The sequence below is a fragment of the Myripristis murdjan genome, chromosome 3 (genome assembly GCF_902150065.1).
Source record: "Myripristis murdjan chromosome 3, fMyrMur1.1, whole genome shotgun sequence".
In the NCBI taxonomy this organism is placed as follows: Eukaryota; Metazoa; Chordata; class Actinopteri; order Holocentriformes; family Holocentridae; genus Myripristis; species Myripristis murdjan.
In genome coordinates this window covers 16,443,159-16,466,943 of record NC_043982.1, presented here as the reverse complement: position 1 = coordinate 16,466,943, position 23,785 = coordinate 16,443,159, and the positions used below count along the sequence as shown (strand labels likewise).

The 23,785-nt window shown below is 39.9% G+C and overlaps 1 protein-coding gene across 3 annotated transcripts in view; it reads left to right on the top strand.

Annotated features, from left to right (window-relative positions):
* The window catches only part of mettl15 (methyltransferase 15, mitochondrial 12S rRNA N4-cytidine), a 110,628-nt gene that overhangs the window by 63,549 nt on the left and 23,294 nt on the right, over positions 1-23,785 (top strand). For all 3 annotated transcript variants that reach the window (XM_030046246.1, XM_030046255.1, XM_030046264.1), the window contains 2 exons: positions 7,874-8,065; positions 16,643-16,821. In XM_030046246.1, coding sequence (XP_029902106.1) covers positions 7,874-8,065; positions 16,643-16,821 — 371 coding nt within the window. The remainder of the gene's footprint in view (positions 1-7,873; positions 8,066-16,642; positions 16,822-23,785) is intronic.

Here is a 23,785-nt window from a genome sequence, read left to right as displayed (position 1 = left end):
TTTTATAGTAATGATTACTTTCAAAATTTATTGGATCAAACTGCTTATCAGCAGAAAATAAAATAGGCCTAATTACAAACCCAGACATGGCTTTGGGAAGATTTTGATGTTTAGGCTTTCAGAATAAAGCGAGTACGAAGGTATTCATGGCTGACTTTGTGCATATGCAACGGTTATAAATGAGGCCCAAATTCATATAGGACTGCTCTTTGGGGGCTACACCTATACTCATAGAATCTGGGGTTATGATACACAACATTTGCATGCTTTGGCCATTAGTACACCAGAAAGACTTTGACCATAATACGTTCATCTGTTCATCTCTTTTGTTGCCGCAGTGTTTTGGCGTAAGAATTATTTGGGCAGCGTGAGAGCGTGAGACTGAAAGTGAAAACGTGTGTCACACTCCAGAAGCGTGAGAGTTGGCAGCCCTGGAACAGTCAGATGGTCCACATAAAATTGAGTGCTTCTTGATAGTTTCAGTTGTTACACTAATTTCTCCTCAGTTGTACTCCTCTGTACCATTCTGTGAAGTTCCAGCTTGCCTCAATCTGACTTAAGATGAAAATATTTGTGTGTGTGTGTGTGTGTGTGTTAGGCTGTTCCTATGGGATGCCAGAATAACAAAAATTGTTTTCTTATAATATTTTATGTTTTATATTATGTCTATGTTGTAGGTTGCTACAGCTATAAATAGATCAAATCTCTTGAGCAATTATGAGCCCACACTTGGACCTCAGCACATACACCACTGAAACTTGTCCTCTTTAATAATATAAGACCTTACATAAGGCATTTATATCTCCAACCCTGTGTCTAAGCCACATAAAGAAGTTAATAATTTAGAAATGTTATGTAACTGTTTTGCATATTTTTAAATCCTTCAGTGACTTACAGAAGCATCTTGTAGAAGAAGCTCCTCAATGGGAAGGGTCTTTCATCCCTTAGGTTCTTGTTACAGATGGACAAACATAGAAATTCCAAAATATCCAATTCCATCAATTAAAGTAGTGGGTAAGATTTACAACTTGATTGTACATAATTTTGAGAGTATGTTTTATCTTAGCTAGCAACTATACAGTATTGATGGCTTTATCACAGTAATCAAAGACTTCAATTTTTTGTATTTCCAATTATATCCAGCTATGTCACAATGTATTCATTTGAGATTATTCTGTTCCATGCAGTGTACTACGGCAGGGGTTCCCAAAGTGGGGGTTCACACAATGTTGATCAGGAGTTGTGAGATGATTTCCAGAAATCAAATAAAATTAAAAAAAAAAAAAAAAAAAACTCAGAAATAGCCTATTTTAGCCATAAGTGTTACTCTAGATAAAAATAGTACTTCATTTTTTCTTTGTCCACACATAACCAGTGATATTAGTTGGATTATGACAGATTAGCAACAGCATCAGTTTCAGGACAGTTTACAGCACCACATCTACAGTGTGTGCATGTAGGTATTTGTTTTGCTAGCGCAAATCAACAGGCTAGGCTTTAAGCCTAGGATAATGTTTTTGTCAAAATTGAAACGTTCGTAAATACCGACAAAAGGCAAAGCAGAGAGGTCAGCAAAGGATAGTGGAGAAGCAGCACTGTTGGAAAAGCCATCGACCTCAGGTGCCGTAGGCCGCTCAGGTGCCGAAGGCCGCCATGTGGGTAAGGAGGAACTGGATCAGCAGTTGGAGAAGCCTTTCTCTAAGTTTCAGAAGTATCCAGAGGAATATATCTGTTACAATTGGCCGTATAGTTCAATGTTTCTTGCATTATCCAATGTATCACATAGTTCAGGGCAGCTTGGCTGCTAAGCAGAGGACAGACACAGCAGGAGTCAGATGTACTTTCTCTATCTTGTTAGTTAGGTCTGTTGCATTAGATACACGCCCAGTCAACATTCACACACATAGCATCACACATTCTAGAAACAAGGCATGGACAGTGGTTGGCCTGTCCATGTCCGGGTAACTGGCCAATTATTCTCGGTTGCGTTTAAGTCCAACCTATGTACTTTGCAGGCCCAGCCCAAGAACATAAATGTGTATCATTTCCTAATATCGGGACTCATTCTGACTGAGATACTGCGAGAGCTCTGTCACACTGAGACCAGCGCTGCCTTGCTTTATATGTGACCAAATAAATATTATATCTGAGAGCTGAAGATTGACTCCGGTCTGTCCTTGGGCATTCAACAAAAGAATCGGGTGCTAACATATCCACTATGGCTTCACATGCATCGTTGTCAACAAAGTCATGTTGTACTTTGTACATGGCTTTTGTGCTTGCACACAAAAGTCCAAAGCCTGTAAAAATGCTATGGCGTTTGAAAACCAAGCACCCCTCTTTCACTGCCAAATCAGAGGATTTTTTTTTTTCCACAGAAACGAGCGGGAGTTGCAAGGCCAAAAGAAATTTTTAACAAAACAAACAGCACTCCCTGCCAGAAGTCAAAAGGCGTCATATGAGCTGGCATATTTAATTGCTCTGGCATGATCAGGTGCTGATATAGCTATAAATTGTGCTATGCATGGGGATAAACTGGCCCATGAGCTAGAATCAGTGGCGCTGTCTAAAGAGATCATTGTTTGGTGCATCACTGACCTAGCCCAGGACATAAAGTGCCAGCTTCTTGAAAGAGTGAAGAAAGGGAAATATGCTTTACAGTTGGATGAATTCACAGATACATCGAACTCTGCCCAGCTGCTTGTATTTGTCAGCTACACTTTTGATGGAAAACTTCATGAGGACATGCTGTTTTGCAACCTGCTGAATGGGACGTGGACAGGCAAGGACACTTTTGCCAGACTTGACAACAAATTAAAAGATGACCTGTCTTAGAACGAGTGCATCGGTGTGTGCACAGATGGCAAAGTAGTAGTGTTACAAGTGGCGCCTCACATAAAATTCACAGACTGTGTCATGTACAGAGATGTCCTTGCAAGCAAGACACTTGACTCAAAGCTTGGAAATGTTCTTGAGACTGCGATAAAAATGGTTAATTACATAATATCATGCCCACTCAACATCAGACTGTTTGCCACTCTCTGTAGCAAAATGGGATGAAGGCTTGAATGCAGCTACATGCAGAAATCAGGTGGCTTTCGCAAGGGAATGTTCTCAGCCACCAGTTTGAACTGTGGGACAAGGTGCCATTATTTCTGACAGAGCATGGGTCCCATCTTGTTAACCATCTGACTGACCCTGACTGGTTAACAAGGCTAGCATATTTGTGTTGCATATTTGAAAAACTGAATGGACTTAGTATGTAATTGCAAGATGAAAACACAAACATCCTGTCACTGAATGATAAAATCCATGCATTCAGGGGGGAAGTTGAATGCTGGGCCGAGTTGAAATGGGTAGGATTGATATGTTTCTTGAGATGGAGTAATTCATGGAGAAATATGAAAGTGTTCAGGGAAGAAGTCAGTCATTCCCCACCTTCAAACCTTCCTGGAACACTTGAACAAGTTTTTCCCCGAGGAACCAGCTGTGGAACAGTATGACTGGATAAGATCACCATTCACTGTAATGACCAAAATCATCTTACATCTGACCTGGAGGATGAGTTGGTTGAACTGTGAAGCAGTTGAACCTTAAAGACAGTGGTTAATTCCAAGACACCGGCTGAGTTCTGGACTTCAGTTAACCGGGAGTACCCGTATTCTTTCTTACAGTCGCTACCCGAAGCTTATGACCATAGGTGAGGGTTGGAACAAAGATTGACCGGTAAAACAAGAGCCTTGCCTTCTGTCGTCTTCCCCACAACAGTCCGGCACGGCAACCACATAACTGTTGCCACTGCTCTGATTAGGGATGCACCAATCCGACTTTTTCAAACCTAACCCTAACCCTGATGCCGATGCCAATGCTGGGGCCGTACGTATCGGTCGATACCCGATACCAATCCGATATCATTGATGATTTAAGAAGCTACAAACCTCAACAGCAGCGGCGTTTCCCTTTGATCTGTTCAGCTGCTGGAATTCCTTGTGCTCCTTTGTGTGGTGTTTCTGGAGGTGCTTGATTAAATTTGTGGTATTATATCTGGCAGTGCTACCACCACCCCTGGCAACATTCATTTTATATACATTGCAAACTGCTGTTGAGCTAGTTGGCATGCTAAGGGTGAAAAACCTCCATATCACAGACCCTTTCATTCTCTCCATGTTACTTGTGTTTGCAACTCAACTCAATCAACTCTCACGGCTTGAGGCACACATGCACACGTGCTCCTCCGTATTGAAAGGACCCAACTAAGGTGGTTCAGGCATCTAGCCAGGATGGGAAGAGGCCCTGGGGCAAACACAGGACATGCTGGGCTGACAGTGTCTCCCACGCCTTGGGATCCCCCAGGAGGAGCAGGTGGATGTGGCCAGGGAAAAGACCGTCCGGGCGGACCTCCTCAGCCTGCTGCCACTGCGACCCAGTTCTGGATAAGCCGCTAAAAATGGATGGATGAATGGATGGATGGATGGATGAATGGATGGATGGGAATACCTGCAACTTTCCAAGGTTGCAGTGGAAGTACTTATGCCATGCGGCTCTACCTACTTATGCAGAAAGACTTTCTTGGCCCTGATGTACATTAAAACTAAATAACCATGGATGATGATCTCCAAGTGGCCATCTCTAAAATTAAACCTAGGGTGGGTGTACTGTGTTCCAAGCACATTGCCCACCCATCTCATTAGATGAGTTGGATGTGGATGTTAGATGTGGATGTTTACTTAGTAATACAGTTTATGGACCTTACTCTGAGGTATTCTGCTATTAGCCTACCGTATTTCACCAATTAATAGCCCGGGCGTTTAATACGCAAAATCAACTTGGACCCCCAGGCGTTATAGTCGGTCAATTTAAGATTACGGTACACCCTTTTTTCTAACATTAGCGAGCTCTCTTATTTTGACATAAAACGGAAGTGCCACACAGTTATTGTGCGGCTAACTGTTTACTTCTACAAAAATAAGGTGAATAGCCTTATTTTGGGTTACCTCAATATAATGCAAATAATCGCCCTGGCGGTTATTCGGGTGGGCGTTTAATACACAAAATGGGTGCAGACCCCAGGCGTTTAAAAGAACCAGGTGGCTATTTGCGGCCCGGCGATTAATTGGTGAAATACGGTATATTAATTACTATGTGTAAAATAATAATATGGCTGTTAGACTTCAGGTTATTTTATGTTGTTGTTTGTTGTTGTTGTGTATGGTGGACTCATATTGCACATACTATCATACATGCATTTTCCAAGCATGGTATTTGATTCCATTTGTCAGATTAAATGACTAGTATCAGCCTGCATGAAATAATTTCACTTTAGGCACAGGACTGTTTTCTGCTTCACATATGAATGATTGCTTCTAGACTAGGATCAGGCTGGAAGTAAATTCGTCAGTCTCCCAAGCAAATAATTTTCTGTATCAGGTACTCACTGTGTGCTGTCCTCATCCTCTGACAAAGAAAGCTTTACTCACACACCTTCATTTGAAAACTAGTATTACAAAAATGCTAGCTATATCTGATCCAATTGGGGAAAAAAAAAACTTTTGATCGCACAACCAAATCAAAGTTCCGCTTAAGAAGCTCACACTCGTCATGCTTTATTATCCAAGTCTCTGGTATTCGGTCGTTCAGTACTTCCCAAATGCACATTCTGCAAAGACCACTTCCAAATCCGCTCATGCATAGTCAGGAAGGATGCGTGCACAACTGCATGGGTTTCACTACACGAGGAGCTTGGACAGATGTGCTTGTGCATGCACACGTAATATTTTTATCCCCCCAAGATAGGGCAAAAGTGACATGGGACTACACCTGTATGGCCTAATCTGGGGCCATATTACAGACACTTTCTAATTTGCAAATCCTACCTTAACTGTAAACTATTACTATCCATTACTATAACTTAAGACAAATGGGGTCCTAACTTGAAAAACCCTGCTGTAGGCCTTTTGCTCCCTTTGGCTCATGTATGGAACCTCACTTCTGTTGCTCCTCCTGTTCTACCATCATCTTTGTTCACACCGTCTTAAAAGGTCACATGAAAAATGCATGAATGTGGCTGGAGGATCTCACCACCCATGCATGAGGAAGTGAGTAAACACACAGGGTCTTGGTCTGTCACAGACAACCAAGGATATCAATTGGCAAGGGACTTCCTAGGACTCCAAGGAAACAGTTTGGTTGTTTTCAAAATATCAATCAGAAGACGAGAAAGCCTGTGTTATTTAAAAGCAGACCTCCTGGCAACATGTTATTCCATGCAGCAGCCCCTTTGGTCCAGACAGAGACTACAATTAAAAGTTTAAACAATCAAAGCATTTTTGTTTTGCTTGACAATTATAATGGCTCACTTTGGATCAGATATCAGTGTTTGTTGATGATAAAGGGAAAAAAATGGGTCACAGGCTATTCATTGATTGTGATGTGTTACTAAGAACGACCATTGCGGAACCATGACAGATTATTTGTGATTTGTTTTCTTTAAAATTCTTGTTTTGTTTTGCTTTTTGTTTTTTGTTTGTTTTGTTTTTTTTTTTAATCTAAGAAAAAATTGTGACAGTGAGTTAAGGTGGCTTTGATGTGATGTAAATTAAGTCATGCTGACTAAAACATATATGGAGAATTAGCCACTAGGCGTGGATGAAATGGCCTTAAAATGGTATCACAATTTTGCAGGGTATTTTTGTGGTACACAACAATATGACAAAATACTAATAAATAATAACTTTTAGAATTATTTATAATTGCACAACACACAACTGCAAAATAAATAAATAAATAACATGCTCGGCAGGAAAGTAACAAAGATTCCCTTGAAATATTCAGTAAAATGTAAATGACACATATTCCTGATTTTGTGAACAAAACAGTAATTCAAAGTGAGATGACCTTTATGTTTGGTATTAAATATAAATAGCAAACCAAAAAATTAAATCAATTATAAATCTTTGGTGCAAATCTGAACAGCTGTCCAGTACAAAAAAGTTACCATTGAATCTGCAGTGCAAGATTTTGGTCATGCTGCACTAAAACACTGTCTGGATGATGCATCTAAAGTCATGAGTTAATTGATTAACAAGTGAAGGCATTAAAGACAAAATATTAGGCTATTTTGTAGGCATTTAATATAGGTTGGACTATCTGAAGAATTGCTCCTCGTATTGACCCCACCAACTCTAGTTTCATGTCCCGCACAACTTTCCTTTCAACGTTCCCCACATTCCTTTCAATGTTAAAATGGCATACGTTCAAATTCAAATTCTTCTGACGTTCACATGTAGATAAAGACAGCTTATTTTGCTTGGTCCCTGTCAATTGTTGCTTGTATCTAAATTTTAATTCAGTCTTCCCCTAATGACATTACCTTTTACATTTATGTTGTTGCATCTACCTTGCATATACAGAAGTGACCATGACAGATTAATTGTGTTATGCATAAATTTGCAACTGTGAACATTTTGTGGACTTGAGGTGCCTGTAGGTATATCAGAATTACAGTTGAATGACGCACAGACAGTGCAGACAGGGTAAATATGATTGGGATAGTCAGTGTTTTGTGTGAGTTACTGAGAGACAACTGAGACTCAGTTTTATGGGCAGAAAGCATGGAAAACCTGTCAATGACTGACGCTCTAGAGATGCTAAAAATAGGCCAGTGCTTCAATTATTTGTTGTACATGTGTCCACACTGTCAGAGGACGAGCAACCCCTGTTTTTGTTTTGTTTGTTTTGAAAAGTATTTTGAATCAAAAATACTGTGTAAAACCAACAGCAACAATTAAATGTGATGAAGGAATGACTCAACATATTGAACAAATGTGTTGTAGTTTAGTTCTCACCTTTATCCTCCCTGTCATCCTTTCTCCAGTGGTCGACTGCAACCGTTGCTTGGCCGTTTCAGCGAACTTGAGGCCTTGTTGCTCAAGATGAAGATTAAGCTGGGTGGTGTCGATGCTGTCCTCTTGGATGCAGGCTGCTCCTCCATGCAGATGGATCAGTCAGAGAGAGGCTTTTCCCTCAGCATGGATGGTCCCTTGGACATGAGGATGGATGGAGAGAGGTAAGAGCTGTACGGCGTAGGCTCCAGTTCATATTGCACCAACATTAGGCCTACCTGGAATGAAGAACCTTAGATTAAAGGAAGGTGACACCAAGAGGGTTAACAGACTGAAGCACAGTTAGCCATGCCTTAAACACTACCTTCTATACATCAGCCTGGATTGTGCTCCACGTTTGCTGCTGCCAGTTAATGTCAGTTTGCTCTGGTAGTTGTGCAGAGGACACACACTCTAAGACATTGCCATCCAGTTGTGCTGCAAAACTCAAGAACTACTAAACTAATCAACTTTTATGTATTTTCACCCAAACCTTGTAAGTATGTGTAGCCTAATTTGCTTTAAATGTTTTTTTTTTTTTTTTAATCAAGATTTTGACCACTTGAAACTGGTTAATTTTACCCCGCACATTTTGAGAGGATGTGAAAATCCTTAATTAAACTTGATCTTAGAACTTTCAGATCTTCAGAAGTACATTTACAGGCAAAGCTCTCAGTCCTCTAGTGATAAATGTATTAATTTCAAGTAAAATTGATAGGCATTATGATCTATTTCAGTTATTTCTGTCTATCTTAAAGATCTGTGGGAGCTGCATGTTGATTCAAGGTTGATTTGATGACTCAGACTCTTGCTCACACATATTCATGGAGCCATGTCGGTACTTCATACTGCCATTTAGAGCCAGTGATAATCACAACTAACAGCTAAAGAGGTTTACTGAAATGCAGAAATGCTTGAATGTAATATGAAATCAAGACTCAGGTGTTGTTTATGTGTTAGAAATTCCCACACATAGTCTTTGACAGTCTACTATAATTTACTTTTCTGACTTAAGTACATTGACATGGAAATACTCGCCCCGTGCACCTAACTTCCCGCTCCCTGCCACACATGAAGAAAAGATCTGATTGGATCTCTTCCCATCTTGGCCCTCCTAAAATTAGTTCTGATCGGATCACTTCCCAAATCGTCCCTCCCTAACACTTATGTCTTGTTTTTATTCATTGACAAAAGTGTCAGTAGATTTCATTATAGCTTTTGTCATCATAAATTATTTTTTATTAAATTATTACGTCATTTTGATTGACAAAAACTATGACAAAAATTATTTGACACTTAAATTAACACTGATGTGTAATTCTTTTAAACATGTTGACAGTATATATTAGCACATTGTGTTGGTTTTGTTCGGTTTGTTTATTTACACATATAGGAGACGTTATAAATGATACAAAATCAAATAAACAGGGAAATGTGAAAAACCCTCATGGGGTTTGAAAAGTGGCATTTTCCAGGCAGTGTATCACTGATTCATACTTGTTGTACTGTTGTAAAGAAACACAAATATATACCGTAAAAGGTTTATCACATACAAATGCCAAATAATTCATGAGCTATTTGTTGCTATTATTAGGTATTGCTAGGCTATTTATTAGTGGACATAGCCACTATACACACACTAATTAACTGCCGCATCTCTGCTTGGAGGGAAGGCCAAAAAAATCGTTATGTCACTCACTGACTTACTGATCTATAGACTTACGGACTTTTTTCAGAAATAAGAGAGTGGCGCCTGCTAGTGGCAACGTTAAGCATCGCTAGGGAAGCAGCAGAACTAATCTACTGAAGCCACCTAGTGGTGACATCTGAGTATTGCCAGGCACAGGGTCTGGCAAGCACAGCCCTGGCTGTTCTAGTTTCTATAGGATACTGTGTGTCTATATGTACAATCCCCAATGGAATTGGATGGTGGTTCATCCCGTTCCCTCTGTTTGTTTGTTAGCAGGCTGTTTCCGTAACTCCGTAAGAGTTTATGGAAGACTTGTCATGAGCCATGGAGCGTGACAGTGGGTATGGCCTATCACGAAAAGATGCATAACAAATGGACACCGACAAATCACACCAACTGGCCAAAAGGGAGTATGGTGGTGAGTGTGGCCCATCACAAAAAGGTGCACAATTCCAGTAACAAAAATTCTCCCTAAATCAACCACACACAGAGAACTGTTAAATGGGTTAGGGTTAGGGTTAGCATGCATGTTCTGCATGATTTGAGGTGTACTGACCTAAGGGGTGTAATAAAAAAAAAAAAAAAAAAAATCAATTGTCTGTGACTAAGGGCTATTGAGTTATGACCATTTAAAATTAATCCAGCTGTTATAACACCACTTGTGGGTCAAATGCCACCAAAATTGGCATGGTGCATCAGAGTACACACCTGCACATTACCTCCAAATTTGGCCATAATAGCATTAGGCATTCATGATTTATAGCGCCTCTGTAAGTGTAACACATTTGTGTAAATAAGGTCCTACCCACACAACAGAACCTACCTGCCAAGTTCGGGTTTTCCAGCTCTTCCAGTTTTTGTGATACAGACACTTTCACTGCATGAAAAATAATAACAAGAGCAGGCAGAGACAGCAACCTCCACCACCCTGCACAATCCTCTGCAAGGATTCAATCATCTCCATCAGCACCTAGCTGCATCTCTCTGCTATAGTTTGCTATGGAGATATTGTCCATAAAGTCAATTTTGACCTTGACCTTGACCTGTGACCTAGATACTGTCAAAATCATCCTTCACTCATTACCAGTCCCTCCATGAATTTTTATCCAAATCTGTCCATAAGTTGTTGAATTATCATGCTCACAAACAAACAAAGGTAAAAACATAACTCCCATCCACCTTCCTAATAAACCGAACAGGAACATAAGAGTTCCAGCACTTTGTGATTTGGTCATGCACAAAACATTTTGCATTGTCGATTTCTGCATTTTGTTTGGTTTTGGCTGCTCCTACACGATTTTGAGTGGAGAAGGTGGACAGGTCATTTAGCATGTGTTTGACTTTTTTAAGAATGACATCACTGTAGATCTGGTCTACTGATCCCGTTTACTGAGCCCAATGACCTCTGCTGCCAACTTGATCTTGCACTTGCAAGTCAACCCAAATGACAGTATTCTGGAAAACACATGTATAAACCAGCTATTGTGGCTATCAGCCTTGAAAACAGCTGAGTTTTGTACAAAGTTTCTTACCTTTTTCCCTGTTCAATTTGTTGTCAGTCTCCATGCCAAAATATGTATAAGACTGTACCTGCTGAACTGCACTCCTATGGATCTTTGTGTATGGCACCTTTGTTTGATCCCTTTTGAGATCACGAATCATCTCTCAAGTTCTTCCATTCACCTGTACCACTGAATGAAATACTTATTTTTTTTTTATTTTTTTTTTTTTGCTTAGCACACTAGAGATGACTCATCTGACCTTCAAAACCCAGCTAACAGCGTCATCACCATATTTAAGAAAAAAAATTAAGCAGGATATGACACTCATTTATCTACAGTATGTATAGTGGCAGGGATAGTTCACACCTTTGAGGCATGCCTTGGGAAAAGACTTGGGGGAAGACTGCATAGTCCAACTCCTTTACTCAGGTTTATTCACGAGCTGATGTGCCAGGCAGAGCCGTCTTGAGGATTTGAACCCTGAAGAAAGTTCTGCCTGAAACACTGTAATAATAATAATAATAATAACCTATAACAAATGATATTTTGGCCAAATACCTCAATGTTGATATTGTGACAGTACTGTAAGGATTGACTAATATTTACACAATGTGATTTTTGATCAACATTCAGTAGTAATGTGGATTTGATGACCAAACAGGAGGCAATTAATAGAACAGCTAGAACAGACTACTATATTCAGAAAATTGCATATGTGTACTGTAATGGAGCCTTTAAAACTTGGAAAAGACAACACTTATGCCATATCACAATATTATGATATCCAAAATCCCACATGATGTCTAGTTTTATACCAGGATATCAATATAACATTGATATATTGCCCAGCTCTAATGCAGTTCTCCATTCATTACAGCAAGTCAAGGCACACCTCCAGGGAGCGCCAACTAGTGGTGCTGGTGTCTGTCGGGAAATGTGCACGGAGCTTCTATTGCAATACAGTCAGCAAACAAAAATATTGTCAGTGAAATGACCAGAGACACAATTAACTAAGTGAATAGAATTGGTTTCAAGATTCATCAGTTTGTTGAACAGCAGATGAGGCTGTACGGTGTTGAGCGCACTGCTGTGATCCAGAAACATAGCCTTGACCCGTCTACCTGCCCGTTCAAGGTGTTAGAGGATGCAACTTAACACGCAGCGCTTCCTCATCACCCCTCAAAGGCAATGTCTTACAACTCAAGATGGAAATTCAAGTCTAGTCTGACCAGACCCTACTTTGGAAGATTAGATTGATTAAGTAAGCTCTGTATGATCTATATTGGCTTTATTAATCCATATTAATTTCCACAGGATTAATTACTGGTCCTCATCTAAAGTGGAAATTGTCTATCCAGGGGAATCCAACTGGTGTCGGCCCAGTATGCCAGTCTTGATACTTCACTCTTGTCAACACATCCCATTAAAAAGAGTCAAACTGTCACTTGGAGTGTGCACATTTGACATTTGAACCCAGTGAAGGAATACACAGCTCTTGAGTGTTCGGCCCAAGCACAAAAGTTTCCGAGTAGAGGTCGCCGACAGAAGAGAAAGTCCAAATGAGTGCATTTCAGTGTTATAAGCCCATGATTATATTAAAAATGCTGCTCTAGTAATCTCTACTGGTGTCAAGCTTAAAAAAATAAATCTGATGAGTCAGCCTCTGTAATGTATCACAGGGAGACCAAGGTACTGCTGAAAGAATTGTGATTTTGTTGTTGCTGAGTCAGCCATCACTCAGTCAGGTTGAAACCAGATGTGCAGTCAGTACTAATGCAGTTTTCTGTTAATATATAAAGACAGCAGCATGTAGCAACCCTGTATTCCTGATCTTTAACATCTTATTAACACTTCGTGCATTTGCTCATAGTTTTGGGGAAAACAACTATTTCACAATCCTCTATTTTATTTTATTTTTTATTTTGTTTTATTTTAATTTATTCTATTTATTCATTTATTTTCGGCCACTTTGTCCATGGGGCTACAACCAATATATACAAGTCTATGTGCATGGTGCTTATGAATAGTTTATGCAATTGCAACTGGTGCAGGACTATATGGGAAATAGAAAATACATCATTTCAGTATAACCAAACTACATATTTAATCATGAAAACATAACATGACTCCATATGTTATGTTACTCCATAACTGTAAGCATGTATTTCACAAACCGTTATGAGTTGAGAGATTGCCCAAATATTTATGTAAATGGGCAAACTATTAAGAATGTACGTGAAATTAAATATTTAGGAGTCACACTTGACCCGACCTTAAGCTTTAAGAAGCACGCGAAAAAACTAGCTAACTCGCTGAAGTTCAACATGGCTAACTACCGACACATAAGGAGTTCTCTGACACTTGAAGCATCAAATACATACCTGAATGTAATGATACTCTCTCACCTTTCTTACTGCATGTCAAGTTGGTCACAAGCAGGCAAAACAACACAACGATCTCTTGAATCACTATACAAAAACGCCCTCAAAACCCATGATAAGAAATCCCGAAACTATCATCACTGTCATATTCTTGATAAGTATAAGATGCTGACTTTTGAAAATTTGATCATGTACTCAAATGTTCGGCTACTGTTTAAGATCATCCATAATGATGCTCCTCCCCCTCTGAGACAGTTTGTGACTCTGAACTCTGAAATAATGACCCGAGCCACTAGATCAACTACTCAGGGGGCGTGCAGGATCCCACAACCTAAGACTGCTTTTGGTAAATCATCTTTCATCTTCACTGCCATAAAACAGTGGAATAGCCTCCCAACCAAACTCACAACCACAACAAATCTACACACTTTTTCACTTTTTAAATCAAATATAAATTATTTACAATTTACATGTATTTGTAGTGCAACTTAACTTATTTCCACGAGTACAATTAAACAGGGGTCTAATGTGTCAAACCAGCCTTGAATCATTGTGCTCCCATCATAACTTATTCAAGAATCACACAGATGTCACTATGAGAAAAAAGACCACCTTTATCTGTTTTTTCATATCACCTTTATCTGTATGTATATATATATATATATATATATATATATATACATACATATGTGTGTGTGTGTGTGTGTGTGTGTGTATGCATTTATTTATTTATTTATTTATTTATTGTCCATTTCTCATTTTAACTTAAGATGCATCATGTCATGTTACTGAGTTTTACTTCCCACTGGATTAAGTGGACTTGTAAATGTATATAAATAGTTACACACGTCCAATAATAAAGTCCTGATTCACTTTCTATTCACCTCAGTTAATATCTGATTGGTATTACCAAAATATCAATCATACTTTATTTGTCCTCAGGGGGAAATTTGGTAATATAACCCAGATCAGAGTCTAACAGTCCTGTTACCTTTTTGTCCTTTTTGGAGGCCTTTGTTGTTAGTGTTAGGACTAAGCACTAAGTTTGTAGTGGTGGGACGATGTAACACTGGAGTAAATTCTTCCCAGAACAAATAAAATATGCACATGCCATGGTTGTAAACACATGACATGACATGGAGAAGTTATGACAAAACTTAAGTTTTCACCACATAACTGTGCAATGCTTTACTCAAGCAGTCTCTTTTTTTTATTAACACCCTCCTTTGTCGTTTCTGCTTGGGCTTGTTGCCTGCACACGTTTCTAGGCTGCTGTAGATCCTCACAGGTTACACATGAAGTAAATATTTTCAGTAACCTAGATTCAGGCTCATCTGATGTGAACAAATGTCTCTCCAAACTACATAGGCTACTATAGTAAACATGTGTTTTGGGCACCACGGATAAATGATGGTTTACCAGTGTTTAGCCAAAGTTAGTGTTTCACTGTTCCTCTATTCTGTTTATATGACCATTTTTATAATCTGGTAACTGCCAAAATCTGATTTACTAGTGTGCTTATCAGCGTTCATATCTTTTAGGGCAATGCTTCTCAAACATGAGATAATGAGATAATCATGAGATAGTTTTGGGGGATCACAAGATGATTAAGACATGAGCAAAAGGGGGAAAAAAAACATTTTTAATATGCAAAATTATCATTATCGTTTTTTTTTTTTGTTGTTTTTTTTTCATGTTACTCTTTTTTTCTGTTTTCTTGTGAAATACTGAGCAGTTTTAAAATGTGATGCCTCTTCTAATAATTAAGCAAATGAAACAGCCTGAACAGATGGACTGTTCACCACTCTGCATATGCAACCTGTAGCGAGCAGGCACTGGTGTGTTTTAATGGGTTCACAAGCAAAAGAGATTGAGAACCACTGTTTTAGACAATATAAGGCTATGGCAATGAATCATCAGGTTTGCCATTTCTTTCAGTATAAACATGGTAGACATAATGTATAAACACATGTTTACTACGCAGTTTGAAGCAAGACATTTGTTTTCATCTGCTGACCCTGCATTTATGCTATAGAACATATTTACTGCATGTGTAACCTCTGAAGAGCAACAGCAGCCTAGAAATGTGTGTAGACAACAAAGTAGAAAAAGGAAAAGGGTAACTGCTAAGAGCAAGAATGCTTTACTGAAGCATTGCAGAGTTAAGTAGCACAATGTTAAATTATGGCACACTGTAGCTTCTGTCATGTGTTCACTGTAAAGTAGCACAGGCACGGTATTCTTGTAATTTAGATTTTCTGGGAAGAATTTACTCAGGTGTAAACATACCATCATACTTACAACATACTTTCCACCACTACAAACTTAGTATTTAGTCCTATTACTAACAGCACAGGCCTCCAGACATTACAATGTCACTGACTCAAGTCATTTACTCAGACAGCCCAAATCAATTTGTCCTGGTCTGCAGACCACTAGTAAGGCTCTTAGACTATTCTGTTAAGATAAGCGATTTAGTCATTATAAACATTTTACAAGTCTGCCTACTCTCTACCTACTATATGGAATATAAGTAATTAATGTTTTACTTGCCATGTAAGTAAATTATAATATCATGTTAAGCCAGTAGTAACTAATTTAAAATTAAAAGGTTGTATACATAATGAAGAGAATGAAGAAATCAAATTTTCATCCTCAAAGCATGTCTTCAGTTGTGTTGTGTTTAAATTGCTCTGTTCTTTTGCACTGCCCATGAACACCTTATAGAAGCTGACAAATGGTGTTAATAAGTTAAATTGGCTCTAATGACTGTGCCATGTAACTGATAGCTGGAACTTTTGTTTAGGCATTATAAATATTTTTAAGCAGACTTCACTGAGATGTTAGATAGATAGAGAAATAGAGAGACAGATAGATGTTATACTACCATGAATTCTTTCAAGTATATATTGCTTCACAGAAACTCAAATGTTCTGTCAAAATGGCTGAAAGAATTTATTGTAGTGATTTCCAATATCAGCTCAAAGTAGTCACCCAGCAGCTAAGACAAAAACACCTTTGTTAGTTGTTGCACAAGCTGTTTTTTTTCCCTTTCTTCTCCCCTCAGTCATTTTACTCACAACTGTCAGCCATATAGGTTTCCAGCTTTATCTCAGAGTTGTCAGGATTTGCCACTGTCAGCAAGGACCTGACGTCAAGCTCCTTAATTGGGCTCTTCTTTGTGCGTAGGTACCCCAACATGCCCTGCGCTGCTGACGTTGTGAATGCCTTAGATCAACAGGCTCTTGCGTCCATCCTCACTACATACGGGGAGGAAAGACACGCCAGGAAAATAGCTTCAGCCATTGTGGAGGCACGCAGTGTCTACCCCATCACCCGGACGCAGCAGCTGGCCAGCGTGGTGGCAGGTAGCGAGCTACAATCCTCATTAATTCCCTGAAGCATTCTGGAGGCTGTAAGGGAAAAAAATACAGGAGTGGAGTTATTAGGGCTGTCTCCCGGTGGGACCGATTTGTCTCAGAAAATTATGATGGACTGTGATCTCACCCATCATCCTCTCTCCTGCCTATGTTTTGGGTGCCTCTCTGCCACACCTGTCTCTGAGATAACAATGAGAAAAAGACAGAGCAGGAGGTGACTGCAAGGAATAGGGCACAGCTTATGCTTTAACATGAGTATTTCACAGATAGAACAACTGTTGCCTCCTTCTGATTCACTTTGTGTTTCTTGTGCTGTATTTTTCCCACCCTAGATTGTTTAATGCCCCTCTCTGCATCTCTCCTCTCTTCATTCTTTGCCATGCTCCCTCCCTCTCTCTCTCTCTCTCTCTCTCACACACACACACAATCTGAACACAAGTACAAACACTCATATATGCACACGCATATTCACTCCTACATAAGATTGGTATTACAGTTTTGTCTTTAATGAATATTTTCTAGCTGTATGATTCCAGATTTGAGCCGTCGAGTGAGTGAGAAGTCATTTCAATAATTATTGCATGCGGCAGTATGTGCATCCCACGGGAAAAACAGGTGTGTGTGAGTGCAGTTTGATCTCTTGTGAAGAGCACCACCAGTGTTTACTGCAATCAATCCAAAAGGTCTCACCTTGTTCCATGTCCATGCCTGGCCACTTGTGACACTGTTGCAGAAAGAAAAATACTACACTTGGAGGAATGACGGGGGTTGGTGTCGGGGGACTCACTCTGGAGACCAAAATAGGTGGGCGAGGGTTGGGGGATTGAGACATCATAACAAAAGCTCTTATGGGAATATTCTTGTTCTCTCACTACCCAAAGCCCACCCACCCATATTATTTTCCTGCACCTTTCCGCCACCTCCCTGAAGTGCTATAGAGGCTGTGCACTCCAGACTTTTGGTCATGCTGTGTCTCTTACCTTTATTTTTAGTCAGAGCTCAACACAAGCTCATTTTGTGTTTACTGCTAACAGTTGCCTCTAGGTTGCCACTTGGTCTGATTTCAAGTAAATAACATTGTTTTTATTTCTGAATCAAATATTAATCCTGTTACACAGTGGACAGTACTGGAAGTTTCAGATCAACATTTCATCTAAAATGCATTATCTCTATATAAAAATACAAAAATATATAAATATTGCAGCAAATGATATTTTGCTTGGTGGCTTCATTTAGTTTGCTTACAGTATTCACTGAGCAAGCTCTAAGCAAAAAGCGTTGCAGTATGTACCTCGGACATGGAATGTAAACAAAGCCTTAGAAAAGGAATCTGTTAGGAAAGGTAAATATTCACAAGTTACACCACCACCTGATTAATGAAGATGACTGTTTATTTTTGAATACATACTGTAGATGCTGCAAAATTTTAACATACTTGAGGAGTGAAATATGGTTTCTCACTATTTCTCACTGTAAATGTACAGGACCAAATTAAACCTGCACTGTACTATATAAAGGAACAGAGTTGTATGTGTGCACAGGGCCATGGGCTTGTGTTTGTGAGCGAGTATGCCCACACAGATGTTTGTCTTCCACCTGCTGCTTTTATGACAGCAGACTAGTACTTCTTTTCTTTCACTCACTTTTTTTTTTTTTATATAAATTTCATTTAAACTGAGGGAGGTGGGGGGGGGGGTATCCCAACAAACTAGTTAGTTAGCCAGCAAACAGTCAGCTTCAGCATCCATGGTGGCCTTACTTTGGAGGAGTAGATTGAGGATTGCATATCTTTGGGGGGTGGGGGTGGGGTTGTCACCTGCTGAACCTAAAAGTCAACATGCATACATGAAAAGGAGGTCAACAAACTGAGGAAAAATTGAAATGAGAGGACTGGTGTAAGGATAAATGTGTAGTTTTAGACCTTAAGACACTGTCAAAAGAGGGGGTCAGTGAAATTGTGCGAGACCTCTATGGCCTGAGCAGCTATTTTGGTCTCTGTGCAGCACTTAACCAAGACATTCATGACCCACCACTCAGTGGTGGGTCATTAATGTGGTGGTCCTCGAAGACACAGAGTTTACAACATGCAACAGTGTATTCGCTGGCGTAGTGAAAACCCTTGGAAAGTAAGGACTCGACATGACAGTTCATCATGTGTCAAGTCAGAAGACGGCTTCAAAGCGATAAAGAAGGTGCTAGATCCCAGCACTCCGGAGGGGTTAGTAAACAAAGTGTGGTTTGATGTTCAACTACACCTCAGGTGCAGGGGAAATGAGGGTAACCGGCAGCTCAAACCCACGTCATTCACCATCAAAAGAGCTGAAAACGGGCTTAAGTATGCAACACTGGCCTTTAATGAGCATACAAAGAATCACAATGACCCACAAGAGAATAATAAAGAGAGCACAACAGGATTCATGTTTGAACTTCCTGGCGATCCTCTCTGCCCAGTTTCATCTTCACCTACCCTCGGCCGGACTAGCCCAAAAAGAAAAGTGATGTGCACTGTCCATGGTGTTTGGTAAGTAGTCCTAGTGCATATTCTTTTAGCTTAGATTAGGGTGCCATAGAGCTATTAAAATTTATTTATAACTATATGTGAGGTTATTGGTTATCCTGGCTGTTAATGACCTAAACCAAAATGTAAAAAGTGTAATTTGCTTTGTGTTACAGGTACACTCGTGAGTCAGTTGTCTTGCAACAGTGTTGTCCAGAATATGCAGGCAAGCAGGAATGCAGCAGAAATACACTAACCACTGCCTCCACTGCACCACGATTCAGAAACTACCTGATGTGGGTCTTGACATGAGAAAGACTATGGCTGTAAGTGGCCACAAGTGCGAAAGCTCTCTTCAGAGCTACTGCAGACCAAAACTCAGTGACTGGACAAAGTGGGACTATTATTTTATATTACATATACACACATATGTGTATATGTTTGTGTTACTGCCGCCTTGCACTATGTGCAGGTTGCCATGAGGGTGCATTTATTTGTAAGAACAATGCTTTATGAAGGCTCTACAGAAATGTTAATAAAAACAGTTTAAATTTGAACGTGTCTGTAACTTTCATGTTACCATACTTGTTAACCGTTTTATGAAAGCACTAGCTCACTCCAGGCTGTGATATATTGTTATTACATCACAATACACTGTGGCCTGTCATAAGCTATTGCTTATTGGGTCATTCCACGTCATTTCACCACGCACTTGGGTCTCAAAAAATTCTGAAAAATTCACCAGTTGTTCCTTATGCATCCAATAGGCACACTGTAAAATTTTAGTTTGCTCGAATGAATACTTTTTGAGATACGGCCAATTTAGTGAAGGGAGTATGTGTTGATTTTGGTGCGATTTTGGCATGTCCTTTTTTTTTTTTTTTTGAAGGCCCAAACATGATTGACCACAAAACCTGCATAATTTTTTTTCCATTTTTGAGGTGCGGGTATGCCTACCAGTTATGATGTATGACAGATATATATTGTATATTCTGAGAAAGTAGGTGGAGGTGTATTATCATACCAAATTTCAGTTTCCTATGTGGTGTAGTTCCTGAGATATTGACACCTGAAAATGGAGGAAAAATAAGGACGCGTGAAAATTTCACCAAAATCAACACATACTCCCCTCACTAAATTGGCCGTATCTCAAAAAGTATCCATCCGAGTAAACTAAAATTTTACAGTGTGCCTATTGGATACATAAGGAACAACTAGTGAATTTTTCAGAATTTTTTGAGACCCAAGTGCGTGGGATGTCCTGAAAATTTGGTGAAATGACATGGAATGACCCTATTGTCTTTGTGTTTCATCATTATGTTTTATGATTGTCAATCAGTTCAGGTCTATGTAGGCTCGTCCTCTGTATAGTTCTTTGAGACATACTTGTGATGAAGAGCTATATAAATACATGAACTTGAACCTGTAGGTCTAAAAGTCCAAGATCTGGGAGATTTGTATGTTGAAACATCCAAAAACAAAACACTGAAGCAACATTTGAGTGCTGAGATAATGAATTAAAGAAAACACAAATAAGAATGTATCAAAACCCCCAAGAAACCTGAAAATAATCGAAAACAAACAGGTTTTTTTTGTGGTGGCCATCTCACATGTGGCTAAAGGTTGAAAGCCTCTGCCAGCTGTTTACACTGTGTTCCCCTCCTATGATACCTCATTAATATAATGTGTAATGCATAGTTTTTGTCAATAAGTTCTTTCATCATCTTGCAGTTGATCAAAGGCTGGCAGCAGTTTCAGTTTCTGTGTTCAGTATAGCACAACAATACACTGATCAAAGAGCTTATATCCCAAAACTCAGTGTATTCTTTCAAGTTCAGTTAATCATTACAGACAGATATTTTGAAATGACTCTGTAAAATGTTTTCTTTTTTATTTGAGCTACCTTTCTAGGATGTCTTACCAATTAGTCATCCATCTTATTGTTGTAATAAATCATTCACTTTGTAGTTGTTTGGAGCTTTTACAATGTTAAGGATTAAGCAAAGGATATTTAGGATGTTTATGAGGTAGTTTTTGTGGGTTGTGGGCATGATGTTTGCCTCAAGCAGACCTTTATAATGAAAAGTTATAGGATCCCTCATCCTCCTTAGGACATCTTTACATTATTATTTTATATACTGATGATGATGCTATTCATACACTATATTACCAAAAGTATTCGCTCACCCATTCAAATGATCAGAATCAGGTGTCCTAATCACTTGGCCTGGCCACAGGTGTATAAAATCAAGCACTCAGGCATGCAGACTGTGAAACAAGACATTTGTGAAAGAATGGGCCGCTCTCAGGAGCTCAGTGAATTCCAGCGTGGAACTGTCATAGGATGCCACCTGTGCAACAAATCCAGTCGTGAAATTTCCTCGCTCCTAAATATTCCACAGTCAACTGTCAGCTCTATTATAACAAAATGGAAGCGTTTGGGAACAACAGCAACTCAGCCACGAAGTGGTAGGCCACGTAAAGTGACGGAGAGGGGTCAGCGGATGCTGAAGCGCATAGTGCAAAGAGGTCGCCGACTTTCTGCACAGTCAATTGCTACAGAGCTTCAAACTTCATGTGACCTTCAGATTAGCCCAAGTACAGTACGCAGAGAGCTTCATGGAATGGGTTTCCATGGCCGAGCAGCTGCAGCCAAGCCACACATCACCAAGTGCAATGCAAAGCGTCGGATGCAATGGTGTAAAGCACGCCGCCACTGGCCTCTAGAGCAGTGGAGACGCGTTCTCTGGAGTGATGAATCACGCTTTTCCATCTGGCAATCTGATGGACGAGTCTGGGTTTGGAGGTTGCCAGGAGAACGGTACATTTCAGACTGCATTGTGCCGACTGTGAAATTTGGTGGAGGAGGAATTATGGTGTGGGGTTGTTTTTCAGGAGCTGGGCTTGGCCCCTTAGTTCCAGTGAAAGGAACTTTGAATGCTTCAGGATACCAAAACATTTTGGACAATTCCATGCTCCCAACCTTGTGGGAACAGTTTGGAGCGGGCCCCTTCCTCTTCCAACATGACTGTGCACCAGTGCATGGATGAATTAGAGCGGAGACTGAGAGCCAGGCCTTCTCGACCAACATCAGTGTGTGACCTCACCACTGCGCTTTTGGAAGAATGGTCAAAAATTCCTATAAACACTCTCCTCAACCTTGTGGACAGTCTTCCCAGAAGAGTTGAAGCTGTAATAGCTGCAAAAGGTGGACCGACATCATATTGAACTCTATGGGTTGGGAATGGGATGGCACTTCAGTTCATAGTATGAGCAAAGGCAGGTGAGCGAATACTTTTGGTAATATAGTGTAACTCTCTGCTTTAAAGAGAGCCAATTTATTATTGTGTGTGTGCACAAAGGACAGTTTAAACTACATATACTGCTTCACAGTTGTAAGCCTCTGCCAACCAATCAAGTTTACATCCATGTCTGTTCAGACTTATCTAATATTTGTACTGAAGACTTTACTAAGTGTAATTTTTGGCGAAATGAAAGTTATCACTATACTAACATGTATAATTCCGTTCACTTAGAGACTATTTTTACAGAAGAGTACAGAGGGCTGATAGAGAGCTTTGTCACATGGTGCAACATTAATGACCTGAAGCTCAGTATCAGTGCAACCAATGAGCTTGAGGAAGTGAAGAGTAGAGGAAGTGAAGTGAAAATGCTGAGTTTTGGCATAGAATACAGGGTTTTCCCTGCCTTATAATTTCTTAGGCGCACCGCCTAGACATTTTCACCCACCACCTAGATCAAATGAACGAGGAAAGGGGGAAAAAACGCACATCGACATATTCAATCTGCGGCTCCTGTAGGAATCTGTTGTTGATGCTAGCTTGGATTGTCCGGAGGGAGTTAGGCGGGTACTGGGCCATACGTCATGAAATACTGACAACGGAATTAACCAATCACTGCAGCGAATAGTTTCTGCTTGAACGCTGAGAGGATGGCTTTCAGCCGCAACACATCCGCTGTAGGCTAGGTGGTGGTGGAATGTATGAATGTTGTGTTTGCTTTTGTGCTGATATGCCATGCACTGGCTGCCCATCTCCCTTGTTCCACTTGCTGATACAATGAAACCCTGGAATAATAGCCAGAAAAGTGTTTTTGCAGTCCATTTTGATGTAAAAGTGAATTTAGCCTTTGACCTTTTGGATACAAAATGTCATGAAATCATTATAGTGTATCTGACATTTGTGTGAAACTTTGTCATAATTAGCACACGAATTCTTAAGTTATGGCCAAAAGTGTGTTTTTGAGGTCACAGAGGTCATTGCCAGGTAGCGTTAGGTTAAAGGCTGGTTTATGCTCGCTATGGTGTCCACAGCACCAACGGTGTGAACTGCAAAATGACACAATAACACACAAACCATGAATGACCTGCCATTCACAACATCATGCCATGCCATTTGTGTATGAATCTATCTCTAATAATGCTAGCTCTGCTTG